The 22,579-nt window shown below is 44.6% G+C and overlaps 1 protein-coding gene across 2 annotated transcripts in view; it reads left to right on the top strand.

Annotated features, from left to right (window-relative positions):
* Positions 1 to 22,579, top strand: part of ELOVL5 (ELOVL fatty acid elongase 5) — a 45,572-nt gene that overhangs the window by 4,497 nt on the left and 18,496 nt on the right. For both annotated transcript variants that reach the window (XM_040428565.1, XM_040428566.1), the window contains exons 2-4: positions 1,590 to 1,656; positions 7,385 to 7,572; positions 21,878 to 21,955. In XM_040428565.1, coding sequence (XP_040284499.1) covers positions 1,599 to 1,656; positions 7,385 to 7,572; positions 21,878 to 21,955 — 324 coding nt within the window. In that variant the 5' untranslated portion in view covers positions 1,590 to 1,598. The remainder of the gene's footprint in view (positions 1 to 1,589; positions 1,657 to 7,384; positions 7,573 to 21,877; positions 21,956 to 22,579) is intronic.

Below are 22,579 nucleotides of genomic sequence, written 5' to 3'. Positions count from 1 at the left end.
TGTTCACGCTTCGTTTGGTGGAAAAAGGTGGATTCGCTTTATGGATTCCGTTACCACGGACCATAACGCAATTCTATGACTGAATGCCTTTAGAGACATTCCGTTATTCATTCCGTCATAATAGAAGGCTATGGGCTGCAAAACGTATCCGTCCCGTTTCCATTATGCAGGGGAATCTCATAACATGAAATTCGCTCATCACTAGTCCTGATTGCAGTACCAAGCACAACCACTATGCAATATTTGGCGCTGTGTTTGGCATGCTGTGAGGTCGCAGTCCACATCTCTCACCAGAGCGCCGCAGCCTCTTCAAACGGCTAAGGCTACTTTCACACTAGCGTTCGGGTGTCTGCTCGAGCGCTCCGTTTGAAGGGGCTCACGAGCGGCCCCGAACGCATCCGTCTGGCCCCAATGCATTCTCAGTGGAGACGGATCCACTGAGAATGCATCCGCCTACCAGCGCTCAGCCTCCGCTCCGCTCAGTGAGCGGACACCTGAACGCTGCTTGCAGCGTTCGGGTGTCCGCCTGGCCGTGCGGAGGCGAGCGGATCCGTCCAGACTTACAATGTAAGTCAATGGGGGCGGATCCGCTTGAAGATGACACCATATGGCTCAATCTTCAAGCGGATCCGTTCCCCATTGACTTACAATGTAAAGTCTGAACGGATCCGCTCAGACAACTTTCACACTTAGAAAATTTTCTAAGTTTTAATGCAGACGCATCCGTTCTGAACGGATGCGAACGTCTGCATTATCGGAGCGGATCCGTCTGATGAAACATCAGACGGATCCGCTCCGAACGCTAGTGTGAAAGTAGCCTAATTGTCAGGGGTGCCGGGGGTCGGACCCCCATTCATCAGACATTGATCACCTATACTGAGGATAGGCCACCAATATTGAACTTCTGGAAAACCTCTTTAATAAAGACCTATTGGAAAAGTGTTTTAGTACAAAATAAGTACAATACAATAATAACAGAAATGCATACAAAGGTGTCCATAATTTCACTATGTGCGTTGGAATTTGCACTGCAAGTCAATTTAGTAAAATTGTATCCACTTTTCTGCTACTGTACCCGCTATGTTGTGGATTTTCTGCATGCAATTCCAAGCAGGTTATCTGTCCTGTGTAAACTTAGCCTAAGGATCCATTCACACGTGTTTTGTGGTCCGCAAAACACGGACACCGGCAATGTGCGTTCCGCAATTTGCGGACCGCACATCGCCGGCACTATAATAGAAAATGCCTTTTCTTGTCCGCAATTGGACATGTTCTATTTTTTTTTCCGGATCCGGACAGCACATAGCATCCATTCCAGCACCATTGAAAATGGATGGGTCCGCAAAATCCAGAACGGATCCAGAAAAAAATAGCGGATGTGTAAATGGACCCTAAATGTGTGCATGTGCACCGTCTCCACAGGCATTACACCTTTACCAAGCAATGGGGCTGACCATGGCTATCGGTGGGGAAGTAGGGGTTATGTTCTGGCATTATGGTGTTTGATATCGGCCTCCATTATGTTGCTGTTTGCCCTCTGTCCTTGCGTTCGGCACTGATTTATGCTTATTACTCTGTTAACTTTGTAGGTTTAAGAAATGGAGGCCATGGATAAAGTGGTGAATGGATATATAGACAACTTGCTTGGACCACGAGGTAAAATTCTATTCATAAATGTTCCTTATATTAATGCATTATCTATGAGCGTTTTCGTGGAAGAAAGAGGCAGACCACCACTATTTTCTTTGTTTTAAATAAACCCTTTTAGGTGCATCAATGTGTGAACAGTTCCCTGGTGTACCCGGGAATGCCATAGGAATCCGGGGGGCAGATTTACTAGTCCTGATTTACAGTGTGAGCTTAGTCTAGGCAGTCCAAAGATGCACCAGATTTATCACCGTAGCTGATGTTTGACAATGAATCTGGAGCACATATAGACCGTCTATTCTAAGTTTATTGCCACCTACTAGTTGGCTTACTTTGTCTCAGAATGTTGGAGTAAAATTCTTAAAGACATTAATGGCATATCACTATACATTTCTATGGGACTACAGTAGCTTGGCTATCTCCAGCAGTCCCATCAAAGTGTGGCCTCGCAGCACCGGAGGGCACATCTTCAATTTGAGCTGCAGTCATGCGTGTTAGTCCCTGTGAGGTGCAAAACCTCCTGTGTAGTTCCTGTCCCCAAGAAGAAGAACTCAGCTGTTCTGAATGATTTTTGTCCAGTTGCCTTGACCACCCACTTGATGAAGACTCTGGATCACCTGATATCACTAGTCGGTACAGCCCTGGACCCCCTGCAGTTTGCATATAAGGACAGCATTGGAGTGGAGGATGGGGTCATCTACCTGCTGGCCAAATGTACTCCCACCTGGATACTACAGGCAGCATAGTGAGGATCATGTTCTTGGATTTCTCCAGTACATTTATTACAGTACCTTACAGCCTCTGCTATTGGGGGAGAAAGTGCATCAGTTGCAGGTAGATGAAACCACCATCTCATGGATAATGGACTACCTGACTGGTCAACCCCGGTTTGTGTGGTTGTATTTCTTATATGGCTAGGTGCTCCTCAGTGGACTGTATTGGCACCATTCCTATTCCACATCTACACCTCGGACTTCAAATACAACTCTGGCAAAAATTCACTGTGGAGTGTATTAGAAATGGACAGGGAGCTGGTGTGTGCCGAACCATCTACAGCTCAGTATCAGTAAGACAAAGGAGATGGTGGTCTTTAGGAAACTTAGACCCCCCCCATCACTAGTTTCCATCAATGCAGTGGACGTGGTTTGCACATACAAGTACCTGGGAGTGCATTTGGATGACAAATTGGATTGGAGTACTATTACCTGTGCTGTGTTCAAGAGAGGTCAGAGGCGTCTGTACTACTTGAGAAAACTCAGGTCCTTAGCATTGTCTACTAAACTCCTCTGGACGTTCAGTCTTTTGTGACTAGTAGTATTTTTATGCTGGGGCAACACATTAACATAAGTGCACTGAACAAGCTGGAAAAACTGATAAAGAAGATCAGCTCGGTGGTAGACATCAAACTGGACAATCTGGAGGTCCTGGCAGAAAAACAAGCACTTGATAAGCGGCTGGCCATTCTGGATAATACCTCATACACCTTGTGCACTACTGTGGACAGACAGAGGCACGTTCAGCAGAAGACTGATCTAGCTGTGATAAGACTCTGCAATGAGTCTCCTTATTGCAGGTCTACTACCGTCTCCTGCTACATGAACTGTGCTAAGCTACACCTTCACCTACGTGTCCAGTTCATATTGTCATTTATACTATCGTGACGCTATTGTTTCCTGTCTTCTTCTTATGTATTAAATGCAGCACTGTCTTATGTTATGTTTGTGCTGTGTGTTCTCCATTTAATTCTATGGGACATCTGAAAAAAGCCGAGCTTGCTTGCGGCACGCTCTCCTTCGCTTTTGGGGACCTATTCTGGAGATAAGATAAAGGAATCCCAGCTGCTGTGTCTTTGTGAATAAGCCTCTTTTTATTTTCTCAAAGTAGAATGTCCTACAACCAGGACCGGTCCTGGTTGTAGGACATTCTACTTTGAGAAAATAAAAAGAGGCTTATTCACAAAGACACAGCAGCTGGGATTCCTTTATCTTTGATACATTGGAGGTTGCTCCTCTCCCGTGCAACGTGCAATACCAAGGTGAAGTGCTGACCTGTTTCCTTCTTTCCACTACTCTGGAGATAGGCCCAGTTCTCAAAGGTGTAAGATATGCCATCAATGTCTGAGATGACACCACCCTTTTTCCACCAAGCCCTGCACCTCTCCTGCTAAGCCATGTATGTATAATACTTAAAGGGAACCTGTCACCTGGATTTTGGGTACAGAGCTGAGGACATGGGTTGCTAGATGGCCCCTAGCACATCCTCAATACCCAGTCCCCATAGCTCTGTGTGCTTTTATTGTGTAAAAAAAAACGATTTGATACATATGCAAATTAACCTGAGATGAGTCAGAGCTTGAAAATATGACTCTTCTCTGGTCACACAAGTAAGATATGACTATTTAATGTTAATTTGCATAAAAGGCAGGAAGTACAGAAATGCATAATACTTATTGAATTCATCTGCAAATGAAATTAAAAGTGTAATTTATATGTTTAGGGTAACACAATGAACATTTAGAAACGCTCAGTGAGGGTAGCCTAGTAGAGGTGACAGGTTCCCTTTAATAGATGTGGCAAACAGCATGTGTGTGAGAATTCTGGTGCATTTCCAATCGTAAATTTGCCCTGAGTTCTCTCCAGACACCAGTTTCCTAGGTCCATGTAGCTGCTTTTAGGAAAATCAGTGATTTGCTTTTAAAGGTGTTATCCGAGACTTTGATATTGATGGCCTGTCCTCGGGGTAGGTCATCCATATCTGATCGGTGGAGTTCTGACTCCCAGGACCCCCATCAATCAGCTGTTTGAAGTCAACAGTGACATCAAGTTCATCGGTTACGTGACCTCGTTGCAGCTCAGCCCCATTCAAGTCAATAGGCCTGAGCTGCAATACCAAGCACTGCCACTATGCAATGTATGGCACTGTGCCTGGATAGCTGCAAGGAGGCTGCAGAGCTCACTGGAGAGTCGCAGCCTCTATAAATAGCAGATCAGCGGAGTCGGACCTTCACCGATCAGATACTGATGACCTATCCCGAGGATAGGCCATCCATACCAAAATCTTGGACATCTCCTTTAACAGACAGCAGCAGAAGTTTGTATGGATGGGGGCAGCAGTGTCTGGTAGTTTATTAGGCAGTGTAGGTGCCCCTCAAGGAACTGTGCTGTCGCCCTTTCTTTTCACATTGTATACTGCAGATTTTCGGTATAAATCAGATTTTTGCCACCTGCAAAAATAATCGGATGACTCCTAGTAGTCGGACGTATTGGGGGGGGGGGGGGGGCAGGGTGAGGAGGAGTATAGGAATTTGGTGTCTGATTTTGTGGAGTGGTGCCAGTCTAACTATCTGCAACTAAACTTAAAGAAAACTAAGGAGTTGGTGGTGAGTTATAGCAGGAGAAAGATTGAATATTTACCTGTCACTATTGAGGGTCAGGAAGTGGAGCAGGTAGTTACAAATATTTGGGGGTCCAACTTGGACTGTTGGGGAAATACGGAGAGGGTCCACAAAAAGGGGGTGAGCAGAATGGACTTCCTACGGAAACTAAGGTCGTGTAATGTGTGCAGCAAAAATATTCTACCAGTCCGTAGTGGCAAGTGCCATCTTTTGCTGGGGAAGTAGTATGCGGATGGCTGACTGTAATAAGCTCAACAAGTTTATCAGGAAGGCAAGCTCGGTTGTTGGTTGTTATCTAGACACTTTTGAGGAGGTAGTGGAGGAAAGAATTCGGAAGAAGTGTATGGCAATTATGAAGAATAATGCACACCCATTATATGAGCTGTTTATAAGGCAGAGGAGCACCTTCAGTAACTGTGTAAGAAAGAAAGATCCAGGAAATGGTTTGTGCCGACTGCTATGGGATTATATAACAACGACCTAAGTTGTATTACTGTTGTACCAATGGTGTATTGTTGTTGGAATGTATGGGATTATACTGTCAATTGTCTTCTGTCATCCATGTCTATGTTGTGCTGCTGCGATGCACTTTATTGATCCCGAGGGAAATTTCAGTATCGTATCAGACAAGATGGCTGCCACCATAATCTATGAAAAATAAAACCGGTTTCAGCAGTAACTGTAGTTAGTTAGAAAATGTAACCTGATAAATTCCCTTTAACAAATTGTATGTCACCTTCTTAATGCTGGCCTATATTTTGAAGAAAACGTGCCGAAAGGTCTCTTTCTATCCATGTCAGTATATTTGCGGACCTTCACTTCTACTAATAAGAAGGAAGTCTTGGTGCTGGACCAGCCATATGAAGGCACCTTTAAAGGACTGCTATGCCAGCACATATTAACCTCGCCTATGCTGAGGGCTGAGCGATCATTCGGACTCATTTGATTATTCGGCATTTCAATGCAGTGAGATTCTGATGTTGTCAACATTGTGATCTCAGTATTAGCCCTGCCCCTACAGACGAGGCTAATATCAGGCCACATGAACACCATGGGACCCTGGCACTGACTGAAGCATGGGAGTGAACCGAGGGCAAACTTCTCCACGCCTCCATTCATCGCTACGGGACTTGCAGAAAATAGCCAAGTGCCGGCTCAGCTACTTAGGAAGTCCTATAGGGGTGGCTGCGCTTGCTCGGCTGTTATCTGACATCCCAAAGCAGTGGAGAACAAGCAAAGCGCACTCGCTCAGCTGTTTTCTGCAGTCCCATGGCAGTGAATGGAGAGTACATCGCACATGCGTGGAGTGCTCTACAGTAACTGCGGTGCCCCAGTCCTGATATAGGAGTGGGTTCCAGAAGTGGGACCCACATCTTTCTGACATTTATGGCATATCCTATCTATATGCCATAAATGTCCCAAATGTGTATACCTCCTTACGCTGACATATCCGAACCAATCAGACCAACAGCCCCTTGTGGATACTTTTTCTACACTCAACAGATCCAGAATTAATGTTACTGGTGATTTCAGTGGTGCATGCAGAGAGGGGATGCATTTATGTGGTTGTGCTGCTACAGGTCTATGCAAAAATGTCTGAACATACCGCCACACCCAGAGCATACTGTGTATATAAAAACCACCCAGGGAGCAAAAGTGCTAGGCAAATTCCACTACCAAAAACACAGGGGAAGACTTATCAAAACTGATGTAAAGGAAAACTGGAGTGTATGTGGAGGCTCCAATCCTGGTTTTGGCTCACAATCACTGATGGAAATCACTGACCAAACACTGATGAGTGAATGAGGCTTTCCACTGCGGATTTTGCACAGGACATGTATAACGCACACTGTGTGCACGTGGCCTTAGGATGGCAATTTAGTTATAAAGGGTTTATTACATATCACGGTCACGTAGTTGTTTTTGCAGCATTTCTTTTTTTTAAATTAAGGTGGTTTTGTCATGGCAATGTGAATTTACCCTATTGCACCACCTTTGTACCTTGCAGCCAGTTACCTCTCAGCAAAAAACGCATATTTTTCTGTGAATTACTATAGCGTTGCGGTGTGGTTTTTTGGTCCGGTGGAAGAGGCTTCATCAGCTTGCTTCACCTGTTGTGAGAGCAAAAACCGAGTTGCGAAACTGCAGACGTTGGAGGGAAAATGTGTATGAAAGTCATTGCCATCCAGCATGTGTGGGAGCACCCTTTCAGAGTTTGTAACCTGCCATTTTTTCCACTGATGTCAATTGTCCTAAAGCAAATCTGGGATGAGAAAACTGCAGACTACAGACCTACTTGTGACGTAGAGTCTCTAACATGGAGCTTTTCTTTTTACATTTCAGACCCGAGAGTGAAAGGATGGTTCATGTTAGATAATTACATCCCCTCCTTTGTCTGCACCGTCCTGTATTTATTGATTGTATGGCTAGGACCGAAGTACATGAAGAACCGGCAGCCTGTGTCCTGCAGAGGGATTCTAGTCTTCTATAACCTTGGCCTTACACTGCTCTCACTGTACATGTTTTATGAGGTAAGACCGACTTACTGTGGGTTATTCCTGTCTTTGCCATCAAAGGCCAAGATGGAACAGCCCCTTTTAATTGAGGACTGTCGTTTTCGTCTGTCAGTCTGTTTTGACATTCTCCATGTATATGCTGAGCTTAGGTTTACAGGAGTTATCCAGCGGGAATCGTTTATTTTAATATATCACTCACAGTGACTTAAGAATACAAAAGAACCTATATTGATTCCCCCCACCGCTGCTCTGGTCCCTGTTGTGGTAAGACATCCAACGGTCATTACTTTCAGGGCCAGACTGAGAATAAAAAGCAGCTCTGGAACACAAACCTCAGCCCATATGAAATATCATGAAAAAATAGCAATGTATGCTTCCGCAAATTTAGCTTTAATCATTAACTGCTCCCTTAACCCATTCATGACATTGGGCATACATGTATGCTAAGACGCCTGGTCTTTAAAGATGCTGCCTGCCAGCCAGCTGCTGAGTGGGCGTCACAACCGCCAGGTGTTTGCTGTTTTACAGGTGGTCCATGATCGGCAATAATGCCGATAACAGATTTTTAGCCCCTGAGGTGCCATGGTCAATTGTGACCACAGCAACTGAGCAGTTATTTTCCCAGGCGTACTTTGCGCCCCGGGAATGAACAGCTCCCCTGCGCCCAGATCAAGGAAGCTGTTCAGTTGCTCTGGCAGCCTTGGGCCTTCTGAATGGATTGATTCTCCCATAAACTGCAATGGTAAGCCATTGCAGTCTACAGCATAAGCAATCAGATGATCGCATGTTAAAATCCCCTAGAGAGACTAAAGATAAATGGAAAAATAAATGCATAAAAAAGTTTTAAAAAATAAAATATATTTGTGTGTGTGTGTGTGTGTATATATGTGTGTGTGTGTGTATATATATATATATATATATATATATATATATATATATATATATATTATAAACTGAAATCACTCCCATTTCCCAATTTAAAAAAAAATAAAAAATAAATAAAGATCATTAGTATCGCCGCATCCCAAAAACCCTAAACTATTAAAATATAAAACTATTTTATCCCAAACGGTAAATGGTGAATCTTTTCTTATGCCCCACATTTTTGCCATTATCTGAAGGTAAGCTTCGGTTTAAACGTGCCCGTACAAATGATATTAATGTCTACATATCCTGCCAAATACCTGCTTTCTAGAAAGAATCCAGCAGGTTGGAGTTCAGTGTGGCAGATCTTTTGTGTCAGAGGCGTTTGCTGCTCGTCTCCTTCTACCTAGCAGAGCTGACCATGCACGTGTATTGTAGATTGATGGCGATATCGAAGGATCTGCCCACATCACGTTTGGGCCTCCATCAGAGGTTTACATTGGGAGGACTTCCCAACGTTGGGCTCCAGAGTATGCCACTATGTTTAAATAAGATTGTATGCTGTGTGTAATACAGGATATATGTGTTTCCCCATGTACACCAGCGCTGTGGATACCAAGAAGTCCATTTTCTGTCATCCGTCAGGTGAATGCAGCGCTATGCATACGTGAGGTATACAGAGGCCAGCAAACCCCATATCTTCATAGTGCCTGAGACTGGGAGTTGTGGGTCTACAGCGCTGAGTAAAGGGTTAATCATGTCTTCTAAGTACCGCTGGAATGTCCACACTCCAGACCAGCAAATAGATTTGGAATTTTTGTTGCGGACACAGTGTTCTTTGTCGCTGAAATGCAGAGTTTCACTTAATCTGCTTTACTGGTACAATATAAGGCAGACGTTATGTGATGTAAAGTAGGTCAATTATACTGCAAACGTAAAAAGAGAAGTCCTGGCCAATACTAAATAATAGATTTATAATTTTTGCTGTGGTGTTAATGATTTTATGTTACTGATGGGGACTGAGCTTTTGATGGGCTTTTTGAGCAGTCAGAGCTGCAGTGTAAAGAAAAGGGGAAGGACCTGGTAAGATCCTGAGTCTGTGATTAAAACGGACGGATTCCAGACTACCTCAGATGTCCAAAGGACGAGGTACAGTACCTTTTCTGGGGGTCCAGGGCTGGGCCAGGCTGCCAGTGTACCCATAAACCTTTTGGATTGCTTCTGTTGATGTGTATGGGCGTTGTCATGGTCTTGGCATAAAAAGTCAAACTGGCTCTTGGAGTGGTCTGTGGTATTTTGTCCACTTCTGCCCTAATGAAGCAAAGTTAGTAAGGTCAATTTATAGTAAGTAATTATCACTTAAAGGTAGCAACTATTTTACACCCACAACTGGACGTTCAGCTTAAACAAGACTTCTAATGTCTCCCGCTGATCTTGAGAATGAAGGGGTGGTATGCTGATGGGAGTATCAGTATAGCTAAACTGTCTGGGAAGGGGGAAAGGGGCACACCTGAAATGCAGCACAATACAGATACATACAGTATTACATTTCAGATCCCCTGACCAGTCATACAGGAACTTCCCTGTCCTTACATGAAGGCTTCTAGTACATTGCTTTGAATGGCAGATTATATAACTGCCGTCTTTCATAGCATGTTTCCCAACCTTCATTTTGCAATATATCCATTGTGCAAAATGTCTTCATGCAAACGTGGGCTATGAACTTTATGGACCATGCACTTGAATTACTTTAGATGACGTAAGGCTGCCATGGAGGTTACATAAGACTTCTATTCTACGTCCTTTCTGCCAGATCAGGGCATGCTTCATGGGATGCTGTGTGTAAGGAGAATAGCTCATCCACTGGAGCGGTGACCATACAGCTTCATACATTACCATGTACACATGGCTCTGCTTCATTTATGAACAAGTATTCAGCTAAATGTCTGTGAAAGCCTCCAAATCCCAGGGAATTTGGCAGCAGACGAAAGCGGACACTGCTTCTGAGGTTCTGACTCTACCTGGTTTTAGTGCTTTATACTTCAGGTCCAGAGATTAGACCTTGATTTGCATACAAATTGCACCTCTGCCAAAGCTCATCTGCAGCGTTAATGTTTTCCTATGGAAAGTATAGTTGCAAGCCATGTAAAAATCTGAGATGGCAACTTTTTATTCTGTTCCGTCATAGAGCCGTAGTATAAACGCTCATCCTGGTGATGAATGAGATATGTAAAAGAGTTTTTTCTTTAGGGCTTGCTGCATTTTTGCTGCAGTTTCGCTCCATTACCGAAATATTTGGAAATTTGTAATGAAGTTTATTTAGAGACTCCCTTCATTTTGCATTTAGGAAGCAAGGTACTCCAACATCATGGTCTTTTAAAAAGTGATATAGCGAAGAAGGACGGGCACTCACTTTGATGATGCTATTATGTTTTCTACAAATTGTCATGGTGATGAAAAGCAGGAAGTGCTCAACCCCATATGCAGTGGCGCATCTATACTGGGGGGGGCAGATCCTGCACTTGTGGTCCGCTGCTAATGGCAATCCCCAGCAAAAATGCATACAATGGAGGATGGCCGCAGCGGACCACAAGTACCACAATAGACATCCTACACAGGATAGCAAATGTGTGGATGTGATAAACAATCAAACAAAATAACAATAACTTATACAAAGACAGGTGCAATCTGCGGTCTTACTAAACCCTCATACTGATGTAAAATTGAGAGATTAGCCAACATGTCCTACTGTGGAGGACATGTCAGGTACCGAGCTACTTGAGAAACCTTAGCGCGGTGCTCGGGCTCAAACGCTAAACCTACCTGTGCCGTATGGGCAATACCAGGAGCCAGTGGGCAAAGAGCAAACTCCCAGTTACCTCCAGCAGGCAGCCATGCTTACAGTGGGAGGAGGCAGAGAGCTCTGAGCCCCACCCAAGACTGGCTGATATAGCCCAGGCCTCACATGTGCACCAGAATGTTGCCTGTAGATGGAAATAAAGGCACATTCAGACTAGGAATACTAGTACCGTATTTTTCACCCCATAAGACGCACTCTCCCCCCCCCCCCCCCCCCAAACGATTGCTGCCATTTTTACATGGCAGGCTGCGATGTATCAGCAGGGAGGGAGGAGGGGCTGGAGGCAACACACAAGTATTCAGATGTAAACTGTAGGCAATTGATATGTTAACTGTAGGCAATCCATATTTAAACTACAAGGTAGCGCAATCTGCGTACCTTAGTACTCACTATTGAACGCCCGTACTTGCAGGCAGGCTGGCCGGTCACTCACTTCCTCATGGCGCATGCTCCGCACACTTTATTAATGAAGCAGGCGGAGCATGCGCCGTGAGGAAGTGTGTGACCGGCTAGCCTGTCTGCAAGTACGGGCGTTCAATAGTGAGAGTACTAAGGTACGTGGATTTCACTACCCCGCCGCCAAGGTTCTTCTCAGCAGCGCAGTGGAGGAGTCTCTCCCCCCCCCCTGTGCTGCCGCTGCCAATAAGAAGAGAGACTGGAGGAGGAGGGGAGGGGCTGTGGCCACTGCGCCACCAATGAAGATAACTGACCTGTTAATACAAATACCGGAGGCGGGTGCTGGAATCAAATAGCTGGCACCCGACCTTTATGACAGGGAGCTGCGATCCGCTGCAGTTATCCCTTCAGGTGCGGTACCTGAGGGGTTAACTGCAGCGGCTCGCAGCTCCCTGTCATAGAGGTTGGGTGCCGGCTATTTGATTCCGGCACCCGCGTCCTGTATTTGTATTAACAGGTCAGTTATCTTCATTGGTGGCGCAGTGCGCCCCCCCTTTCCTTTCCCCCAACACTCCAGTATAATAAACATTGGTGGCGCAGTGCGCCCCCCTCTTCCCCAACACCCCAGTGTAATAAACATTGGTGGCGCAGTGCCAATGAGGGTTAAAAAATAAATTTAAAAAATTACTCGCCTCCTCCAATTGATCGCGCAGCTGCCGGTCTCCTGTTCTTCCTTCAGGACCTGTGGTGACGTCACTGAGCTCATTACATGGTCCATTACCATGGTGATGGATTATGTGATGTACCATGTGATGATGAACACAGTGATGTTACCACAGGTCCTTTGACAGGTCCTGAAGAAAGAACAGGAGACCAGCAGCTACGCGATCAATTGGAGGAGGTGAGTTAATTTTTTTTTTTTTTAACCCTCAATTGACCTTCTACTATGCATTCTGTATTAAAGAATGCTATTATTTTCCCTTATAACCATGTTATAAAGGAAAATAATACAGTGAATAGACTTTCATCCTAGCAACCATGCGTGAAAATCGCACCGCATCCTCACTTGCTTGCGGATGCTTGTGATTTTCACGCAGCCCCATTAACTTCTATGGGTCCTGTGTTGCGTGGAAAACGCACAACATAGAGCATGCTGCGATTTTCACGCAACGCACAAGTGATGCGTGAAAATCACCGCTCATGTGCACAACCCCAGCTTCAGTGCGGGTGCAATGCGTTCACCTCACGCATTGCACCCGCGCGGAAAACTCGCCCATGTGAAAGGGGCCTAAGGGTGAATAGGACATGGGTTCCAGCCCCTAAGGGGGCTAATAGTAAGTAAAAAAAATATAATAACAAACACTAAGGCCCCTTTCACACGGGTGAGATTTCCGCACGGGTGCAATGTGTGAGGTGAACGCATTGCACCCGCACTGAATCCGGACCCATTCATTTCTATGGGGCTGTGCACATGAGCGGTGATTTTCACGCATCACTTGTGCGTTACATGAAAATCGCAGCATGCTCCTCTTTGTGCGTTTTTCACGTAACACAGGCCCCATAGAAATGAATGGGGTTGCGTGAAAATCGCAAGCAAGTGCGGATGCGGTGCAATTTTCACGCACGGTTGCTAGGTGATGTTCGGGATGGGGACCCGATCATTATTTTCCCTTATAACATGGTTATAAGGGAAAATAATAGCATTCTGAATACAGAATGCATAGTACAATAGGGCTGGAGGGGTTAAAAAAAATAATTTAACTCGCCTCAATCCACTTGTTCGCGCAGCCGGCATCTCTTCTGTCTTGTTCTGTGAGGAATAGGACCTTTGATGACGTCACTACGTTCATCACATGGTCCGTCACATGATCCATCACCATGCTATTATTTTTCCCTTATAACCATTTTATAAGGGGAAATAATACAATCTACACTACAACTAACCCAAACTTGAACTTCTGTGAAGAAGTCCGGGTCTGGGTACCACAGTCAGTTTTTTATCACGCGCGTGCAAAACACATTGCACCCGCACGATAAAAACTGAACATCGGAACGCAATCGCAGTCAAAACTGACTGCAATTGCTTTCCTACTCGCGCCGGTTTGCCGCAATGCACCAGGACGCATCCGGACACGCTCATCTGCAAGGGGCTTAAGGACACTTTCACACTTGCGGCAGTGTGATCCGGCAAGCAGTTCCGTCGTCTGAACTGCCTGCCGGATCCGCCAATCTGGATGTGACTGAAGGCATTTGTGAGACTCATCCGGATGCGAATCCATCTCACAAATGCATTGCAAGGACGGATCCGCCTCTCCGCTTGTCATGCGGACACACTGATCCGTCTTGTATCTTTTTACACATTTTTACCGGTCTGCGCATGCTCAGACCGGAAGGACGGATCCTGCATTCCGGTATTTTGAATGCCGGATCTGGCATTAATTCATTCCTATGGGGAAAAAGGCCGGATCTGGCATTCAGGCAAGTCTTCTGTTTTTTTCGCCGGAGATAAAAACCGTAGCATGCTACGGTTTTATCTTTTGCCTGATCAGTCAAAACGACTGAACTGAAGACATCCTGATGCATCCTGAACGGATTACTCTCCATTCAGAATGCATGGGGATAAAACTGATCAGTTCTTTTCCGGTATAGAGCCCCTGTGACGGAACTCTATGCCGGAAAAGAAAAACACTAGTGTGAAAGTACCCTAAAATATTAAGTTTAAATCCCCCCCTTTCCCAATTTTACATATAAAATATATAAACAATAAATAAACATATTACATAGCGCTGCGTCCGAAAAGTCCAAACTATTAAATTATAAAAAAAATCTCCTATGCGATGAGCGCCGTAACAGACATAAATAAATAAAAACCATGCGATTTGCCATTTTTTTGTCACCTTGTCACCCCAAAAAATAGGATAGGACTGTTCTATACTCTGTGAGTATCGCAATACTTTTTTATGGTGACGAAAGCGAATCAAAATTATGGTATTGAAACAACCCTACGCCGATCTGATCAGCGTAGCGTTGTCACGATACAAAAATTTTGATTCAGTTTCGATTTGGCGACTAAAAATTTAATTTGGCTCCTAAATTTTTCAGTTCAGGAGCCAATGGCTACTAGGTATTTTTTTTTTTAGTCTGGAGCACTTAGTTGTACAATACTTTCTAGCTGCAGACAGCACTATGGGACACTTAGGATCTTACTGCATGTTATTGAACTTGAGAAATGAGAAATCCATATACAGAAAGCTTTATCTAGTATGGTTGCAGGCAGCCAGAATATTTTATGTGTATAGGGGTGTCAGGGAAAGGAGGATCCAGCATATTGGCTTTCTCCTCACTGGAGATGTTACCGCCAGATGGGACTGGTAGTGGCCTATTCCACTGTCCCCTTTGGGAACACGTGCACGCTCATCTAAACTGAGCAGGCGTGGGGGGGGGGGGGGGGGGGGCACACTGACTGCATGAATTCTGAATGACTGGAGCTCTTTTTCAACTACTAATTTGAGCGCTGTTCAGTGAATATGGGCAAAAGTGCACTTGGCTTATCATTACCATGGCGTGATGACTGACTAAAGTACACTGGTATGTGACCATGTCATCCAGTACATGAGGCTACATTAAAGGGATTCTGTCATGAGATTTTACCCCTATGACCTAAACATATGCTCATGTCCGGAGTAATAATAAGAATCCTAAGCTGGCATTATTAAACTTCACTGTGGTTCTATTTGCTCATAAAACAGGTTTTTATAACCTGTCAATCACTCACTTAAGGTGCCCAAGGGGAGGTCCGTTAATACAGGGTGCCCGGCCGCACCCCTCGCCGTCCAGTGCCCAGCGCCACCTTCCCTAGCTCAGCGCCGCCTCCGCAATCCTCCCCGTCCCTCTGCCAGATCCCGCGCCTGCGCACTAGGCTCAGTCTTATGTGCCCGTGCGGACTCCTGGCAGCGACTTAGTTGAGCGAAGTGCGCATGCGCCGGCTGATGCGCATGCGCACTTAGCTCAACGAAGCCGCTGCCAGGAGTCCTCGGCGCATCAGGCTGATCCTAGTGCGTGGGATCTGGCAAAGGGAAAAGTAGGATTGTGGAGACGGCGCTGAGCTAGGGAAGACGGCGCTGGGGACCGGACGGCGAGTGGTGCGGCCGGGCACCCTGTATTAACGGACCTCCCTTTGGGCACCTTAAGTGAGTGATTGACAGGTTATAAAAACCTGTTTTATGAGCAAATAGAGCCACAGTGAAGTTTAATAAGGCCAGCTTAGGATTCTTATTATTACTCCGGACATGAGCATATGTTTAGGTTATAGGGGTAAAATCTCATGACAGAATCCCTTTAATGCCCAATTACACAAATGTCTGGCAAAAAGATTATTCTCTGTAGTTGCAGATAGTTCATGACTTAGGTACATTTTATTATACAACTACCTGTGTGAGGAACACATTGAAACCATCCTATGGCACTCACATGAAGGGAAGGCCCTCAATTAAATATATAGGATTGGTGGGGGCAGTGTAATCATAAGGTCAATATTTCTTGGTATAACTGGACAGCAATAAACATTACTGCCCATAGTCCCAGACATGTTACAGGAAGCAGTAGCCCTCTGCTGCAGCCGTACATATTTTATGTCGGGACCATGTGTAGCATCTTGTCAATTTTAGGTTAATATGGTGTCAGGTTCCATTCACATCACCGTTTCATTTCCGGTCTTTTGATCCGTCGGAAGAACAGAAAACAAAAAAAAAAAACACGTATCCTTGAGGCCTCTTTCACACTACAGTATGTCTTTTCCAGTGTTTTGCGGTCCGTTTTAAACGGATCCGTTGTTCCGTTTTTTGGTTCCGTTGTGGTTCCGTTTCCGTTCCGTTTGTCCGTTTCCGTTTTTCCGTATGGCAAATACAGTATACAGTAATTTCATAGAAAAAATTGGGCTGGGCATAACATTTTCAATAGATGGATCCGCAAAAAACGGAACGGATACGGAAGACATACGGATGCACTTCCGTATGTGTTCCGTTTTTTTGCGGACCCATAGACTTTAATGGAGCCACGGACCGTGATTTGCGGACAAACATAGGACATGTTCTATCTTTCCACGGCACGGAAAAACGGAAATACGGAAACGGAATGCATACGGAACACATTCCGTTTTTTTGCGGACCCATTGAAATGAATGGTTCCGTATACGGACCGTATACGGACCGCAAAAAACGGACCGCAAAACGGAAGAAAAAAACGGTAGTGTGAAAGAGGCCTAAGGCCTCTTTCACACTACCGTTTTTTTTTTCCGTTTTGCGGTCCGTTTTTTGCGGTCCGTATACGGTCCGTATACGGAACCATTCATTTCAATGGGTCCGCAAAAAAACGGAATGTGTTCCGTATGCATTCCGTTTCCGTATTTCCGTTTTTCCGTGCCGTGGAAAGATAGAACATGTCCTATGTTTGTCCGCAAATCACGGTCCGTGGCTCCATTAAAGTCTATGGGTCCGCAAAAAAACGGAACACATACGGAAGTGCATCCGTATGTCTTCCGTATCCGTTCCGTTTTTTGCGGATCCATCTATTGAAAATGTTATGCCCAGCCCAATTTTTTCTATGAAATTACTGTATACTGTATTTGCCATACGGAAAAACGGAAACGGACAAACGGAACGGAAACGGAACCACAACGGAACCAAAAAACGGAACAACGGATCCGTTTAAAACGGACCGCAAAACACTGGAAAAGACATACTGTAGTGTGAAAGAGGCCTTATATTGAGCATCCATTATGTTCAGTTGCACATTTTCCATACTTGTTATTTTATACTCTTTTGTGTCAGAGAAAGCGGAACCGTCACCATTGACTTGCATTGCTTGCAGCGCTTTTGTGTGCGTCATGGGAATGCAATGAAACTGAAGGGAAATCACAGGTGAGAAAGTAGCTTAAAATAGATGCAAAATGTGCATAACTGAACATGACGAATGCTTAAGATAAAGGATACGTTATTTTATTTTTTTCTGTTCTTCCGACGGATCAGAAGACCGGAAACGAAACGGTGATGTGAACGGAACCTGACACCATATTAACCTAAAATTCACAAGATGCTACACATTTTGACGGGTCAGAAGAACGGAATAGTGATGTGAACCTATTCTTACCCACAGGGAGGATGGCACAAACTACAGCGCACCTCATCTCCAGCAGCAAACTCCTACATAAAACACCATAAGTGTTATTCAAGGCTACATGTTCACTAAAAAATATACAGGGCTCAAAAGATGGAAAAGAGCGAGTGACACAGACAACAGCCACTGTGGACTACATGACGGTCTAACAGTATTGAAGTACCAGACAGTGATCTGTGTAGTAACTAGCAATATCTGAGAAACTTTACAAAACACGTCTACAAACAAAACCTTCAATATACAGTATGCGCTTAGTATGTTTGAGTGCCCCGACCTGCATTCAGCGGAGTAGTGGTCCTGCCACTCGTACTGTCTTTGCCGTTGACCTGTATGCAGCTGTGGGGGTGAGACCTGCACCTATCGGGCGTTTATGGCATATATAGCCTGTGTATATGCTGTATATATCCTGTGTTGTAAAACCTAGCATTTCCCTTATTAGCACTTTCTGCTTTGCACTGTGCCTCCTTGTTAGAAGGGTTTCCTGAAGAGAAGGTGATCAAAAAGCGTCCCACTCCTGAAATGTCAGCAGTAATCTCTGCGGGGAACAAGTCTGTGAGTGTTCAGTTCTCTTGTACAGGGGACGTGAAGGATTACACTATAGCCACTGGAATTTCCAGGTACTCCGTATCCTCTCTGGATGACAGGTGGGGATTCTGAACTACGCACTCTGCTCAAAATTTAGCCATTTCAAAATGACTGACTTTTTTTTATACCAAGAGTAAAATGAAATGAATTGATTGATGCTGGATCGGTTGTTTAGGGGGTTTGCACACTGTTAATGATCTGTGTGGCCTACATGTGCTAGTTTCACAGACGAGTCTTCTTGGGGGAAAATCCGTTTTGTTATTTGCTTTGTAGAGGGTCTGATACGTGTAGATGACAAACATTCATCATTCCCCTTAGGTGATAGGAACAGTTAAAGAGCAAGTAAACCTTTCAAAAACCGTTTTAAAATGTTCTGAAATGCCTAAAATGATTTTTGTAATGTACTTTATTATCAATAATGCTGTTTTACTAATCAGAACAGTACATTAGTACCCTGTACAGGTGTGCTCCAGGCTCTCTATGGCACATTGCCACTAGGGATTAGCGAATCGACTTCAGATGAAACATCCCAAGTCGATTTGCATAAAACTTTGTTCCCTAATTGCCACTCCCATTGATGCACGTTCCCATGCCCTGCAGTGATGACCGTTTACTATGTGTAAAGTAGTTGACAGACTCCCTTTTAAGGCCTCATGCACACAGCCGTTGTTTGGGTCCGCATCCGAGCCGGCGATGCGGACCCATTCACTTCAATGGGGCCGCAAAAGATGCGGACAGCACTCCGTGTGCTGTCCGCATCCGTTGCTCCGTTCCGTGGCCCCGCTAAAAAAATATAGTGTCCTATTCTTGTCCGCACTTTGCGGACAATAATAGGCATTTATATTGAAGGCTGTCCATGCCGTTCCACAAATTGCGTAACGCGCACGGACGCCATCCGTCTTTTGCGGATCCGCGATTTGCAGACAGCAAAACACACCACGGTCGTGTGCATGAGGCCTAATAATGTACTACACACTGATGCAGCTTCTAGTTAGTAATATTTGGCTTTTTAGTGGTATTATGTGCAGCAGACCTTCTTCTTACAGCAGATTGCACGTATAGTGAGATTACTATGATTTGCACAGTACATGCCTGCTGTAATTACACCATGGTAGACTCTGTAATTAAACCACGTGGTCACATAAATACAGCTTTGTACCACGCAAAATAGCTGATGTGTAAAATGTCTTGCAAACGCGACCCAAAAATGACTTGTGTTTAATGTCCATGCAATTTACTCCATGGTTACTTTGTTAAATGATGTTATTACACACAAGATGACCATAGGAAAACCCTATAAAACACACCTTATGACATTAAGGCAGTCTGACGCTCCATTCATACGGGCAACTCAGAACCGAACAGAGTTTTAGCAAAAATTCTGCTGCATGTGAATATACCTTTTGCCTGACGCGCATTTATGCCACCGCCACACGCAGCAAGTCCACTGCGGATTTGCCACAGCTGAAAATGGGCTGTTTTTTGCAGTTGCATGGCTGGTGGCATGGTAGCTGGTCTTCTCCTGCTTTTGACTTTTGCATGGCATTTGTATTAGTTTTCCAAACCAATGAACATAAAGGAAAAGGGAATAGACTGTAGACCTGGACAGGAGGCCCCGACTCCTCTGTTTCTAGGAGTCCTCCTCCTGCTTCTATTGTATTGAAGCTTCCAGTGGTTACGGATAGAGGGAGGGATTAGAAGCATACAGTCATCAAAATGACCTATATTGTCTGGAAGATCGTAGAAGAGTCGAAGAAGAGGTTGCTGTGAATTATTTCAGTTTTTGGTTGGTGTCCAACACGTAAACCTGTTTCAGGAGCCATCACTGATGAGTCATTACAGAGAACCTGTCACCTCTGTCAGGCGCTACTTGGCACAGTAATAAATGTATGGAACATCTGCTGCCAACTCCAGATTACTCATTTCTATGTCAATACACGGTTTTATCACTTCCATCAAATGTCACCCGATGGTTGATAAATTTGTTGAGTACAGCCACAGGGTCAGGTTTGCTGACAGTTGTGGAAGCCAAAACCTGGAGTGGATCATAAAAGGAGAGACGACCTAAAAGACAGATGACACTTTAATTTATTTATTTTTTTATTATTTTTTTAATTCAGTCCTGGTTTTTGCTTCCAAAACTGCATCAGAAAACCTGACCGTGGAGCAAACCCTAAGGCCCCTTTCACACGGGCGAGTATTCCACGCGGATGCGATGCGTGAGGTGAACGCATTTTACCGCACTGAATACCGACCCATTCATTTCTATGGGGCTGTTCAGATCACTTATGCGTTGCGTGAAAATCGCAGCATGCTCTATATTCTGCGTTTTTAACGCAACGCAGGCCCCATAGAAGTGAATGGGGTTGCGTGAAAATCGCAAGCATCCGCAAGCAAGTGCGGATGCGGTGCGATTTTCACGCACGGTTGCTAGGAGACGATCGGGATGGAGACCCGATCATTATTATTTTCCATATAACATGGTTATAAGGGAAAATAATAGCATTCTGAATACAGGATGCAAAGTAAAATAGGGCTGGAGGGGTTAAAAAAAATAAAAAAAATAATTTAACTCACCTTAGTCCACTTGATCGCGTAGCCCGGCATCTCCTTCTGTCTCCTTTGTTGAATAGGACCTGTGGTGAGCATTAAGTACAGTTACAGGACCTTTGATGACGTCACTCCGGTCATCACATGGTACGTCACATGATCTTTTACCATGGTGATGGATCATGTGATGACCGGAGTGACGTCATCAAAGGTCCTGTAACTGTACTTAATGCTCACCACAGGTCCTATTCAACAAAGGAGACAGAAGGAGATGCCGGGCCGCAATCAAGTGGACTAAGGTGAGTTAAATTATTATTATTATTTTTTGAACCCCTCCAGCTCTGTTTTACTATGCATTCTGTATTCAGAATGCTATTTTCCCTTATAACCATGTTATAAGGGAAAATAATACAATCTACAGAACACCGGTCCCAAGCCCGAACTTCTGTGAAGAAGTTCGGGTTTGGGTACCAAACATGCGTGATTTTTCTCACGCGCGTGCAAAACGCATTACAATGTTTTGCACTCGTGCGGAAAAATCGCAGGTGTTCCCGCAACGCGCCCGCACATTTTCCCCGAAACCAGCCTAAGTCTAACTCTTCGGGCGTTACTCCTCGTTTTTCTTCACTCCTTTCTTTTAAGATTTGCAACCATTTTGCATTCAGCCAACCAACCCCCCTAATGTCGCGCTTGACAGGCTAACCTCACCTATGTTCTCACCCACTTTTCAATACTGGAGATATAGTAGCGTAAAAATGCTAAATTTTGCACTTATTTGCCTTATTTTTTTTTTACTTTCTGGAGTGCAGGGCTTGATAGTTTCCCCCTATTTTAACATGTTGTGTGCCTGGTTTCTTCTGCCACTACTAAGTACATTTTGTTCTCTTCTAGCTGGTAACAGGAGTCTGGGAAGGAGGCTACAACTTTTTCTGCCAGGACACTCACAGTGGAGGTGATGCAGACATGAAGGTAAGAAAAAAAACTTCTACAACTTTTATTAAACTTGAAAATGTATCCAAAATTTTTCAGTAGTAGATGATTCTACAGACATATCTCTGCTTAATTCACTGAAAATAAAAGGATAGGTCATCGGTAAAAAGCTTTTGGAGAGTGGAGAGAAATGATGCAATGCCGCTATACCGAGCACCTGATACACAATGCTTACTAGTGATCAGTGGCCAGTGTAGGTAAAATAATCTCTAGGGCTGCAACGATTTTTCTAAGTTATCGATAATATTCGATAACGAGATTAGTTGTCAACGAATCACGTTATCGAATAATCGGCCGATTCGTTGCTATCTGGGGCGGGAGCGGGCGGTCAGGGTCCTTAACCGGCAGTAACTTTTACTTCAACTTTAAATCAGCGCATCTTTATTAACTTACAATGAAGCTCCGGAAAAAGGCAGAGCGGGCGGCGGCGTTACGTCACTTACTCACGTGACGTGCCTGCTTCATTCATAAAGTGGGCGGAACTGGCGCGTCACATGAGTGAGTGACGTTACGCCACCGCCCGCTCTGCCTGTTACCGGAGCTTCATTGTAGTTGTAAGGTAATAAAGATCATAGAGCTGATTTAAACTTCAAGTAAAAGTTA

This window comes from Bufo bufo, chromosome 4, assembly GCF_905171765.1.
Source record: "Bufo bufo chromosome 4, aBufBuf1.1, whole genome shotgun sequence".
Taxonomy (NCBI): Eukaryota; Metazoa; Chordata; class Amphibia; order Anura; family Bufonidae; genus Bufo; species Bufo bufo.
This window is presented reverse-complemented; position numbering and strand designations above follow the sequence as displayed.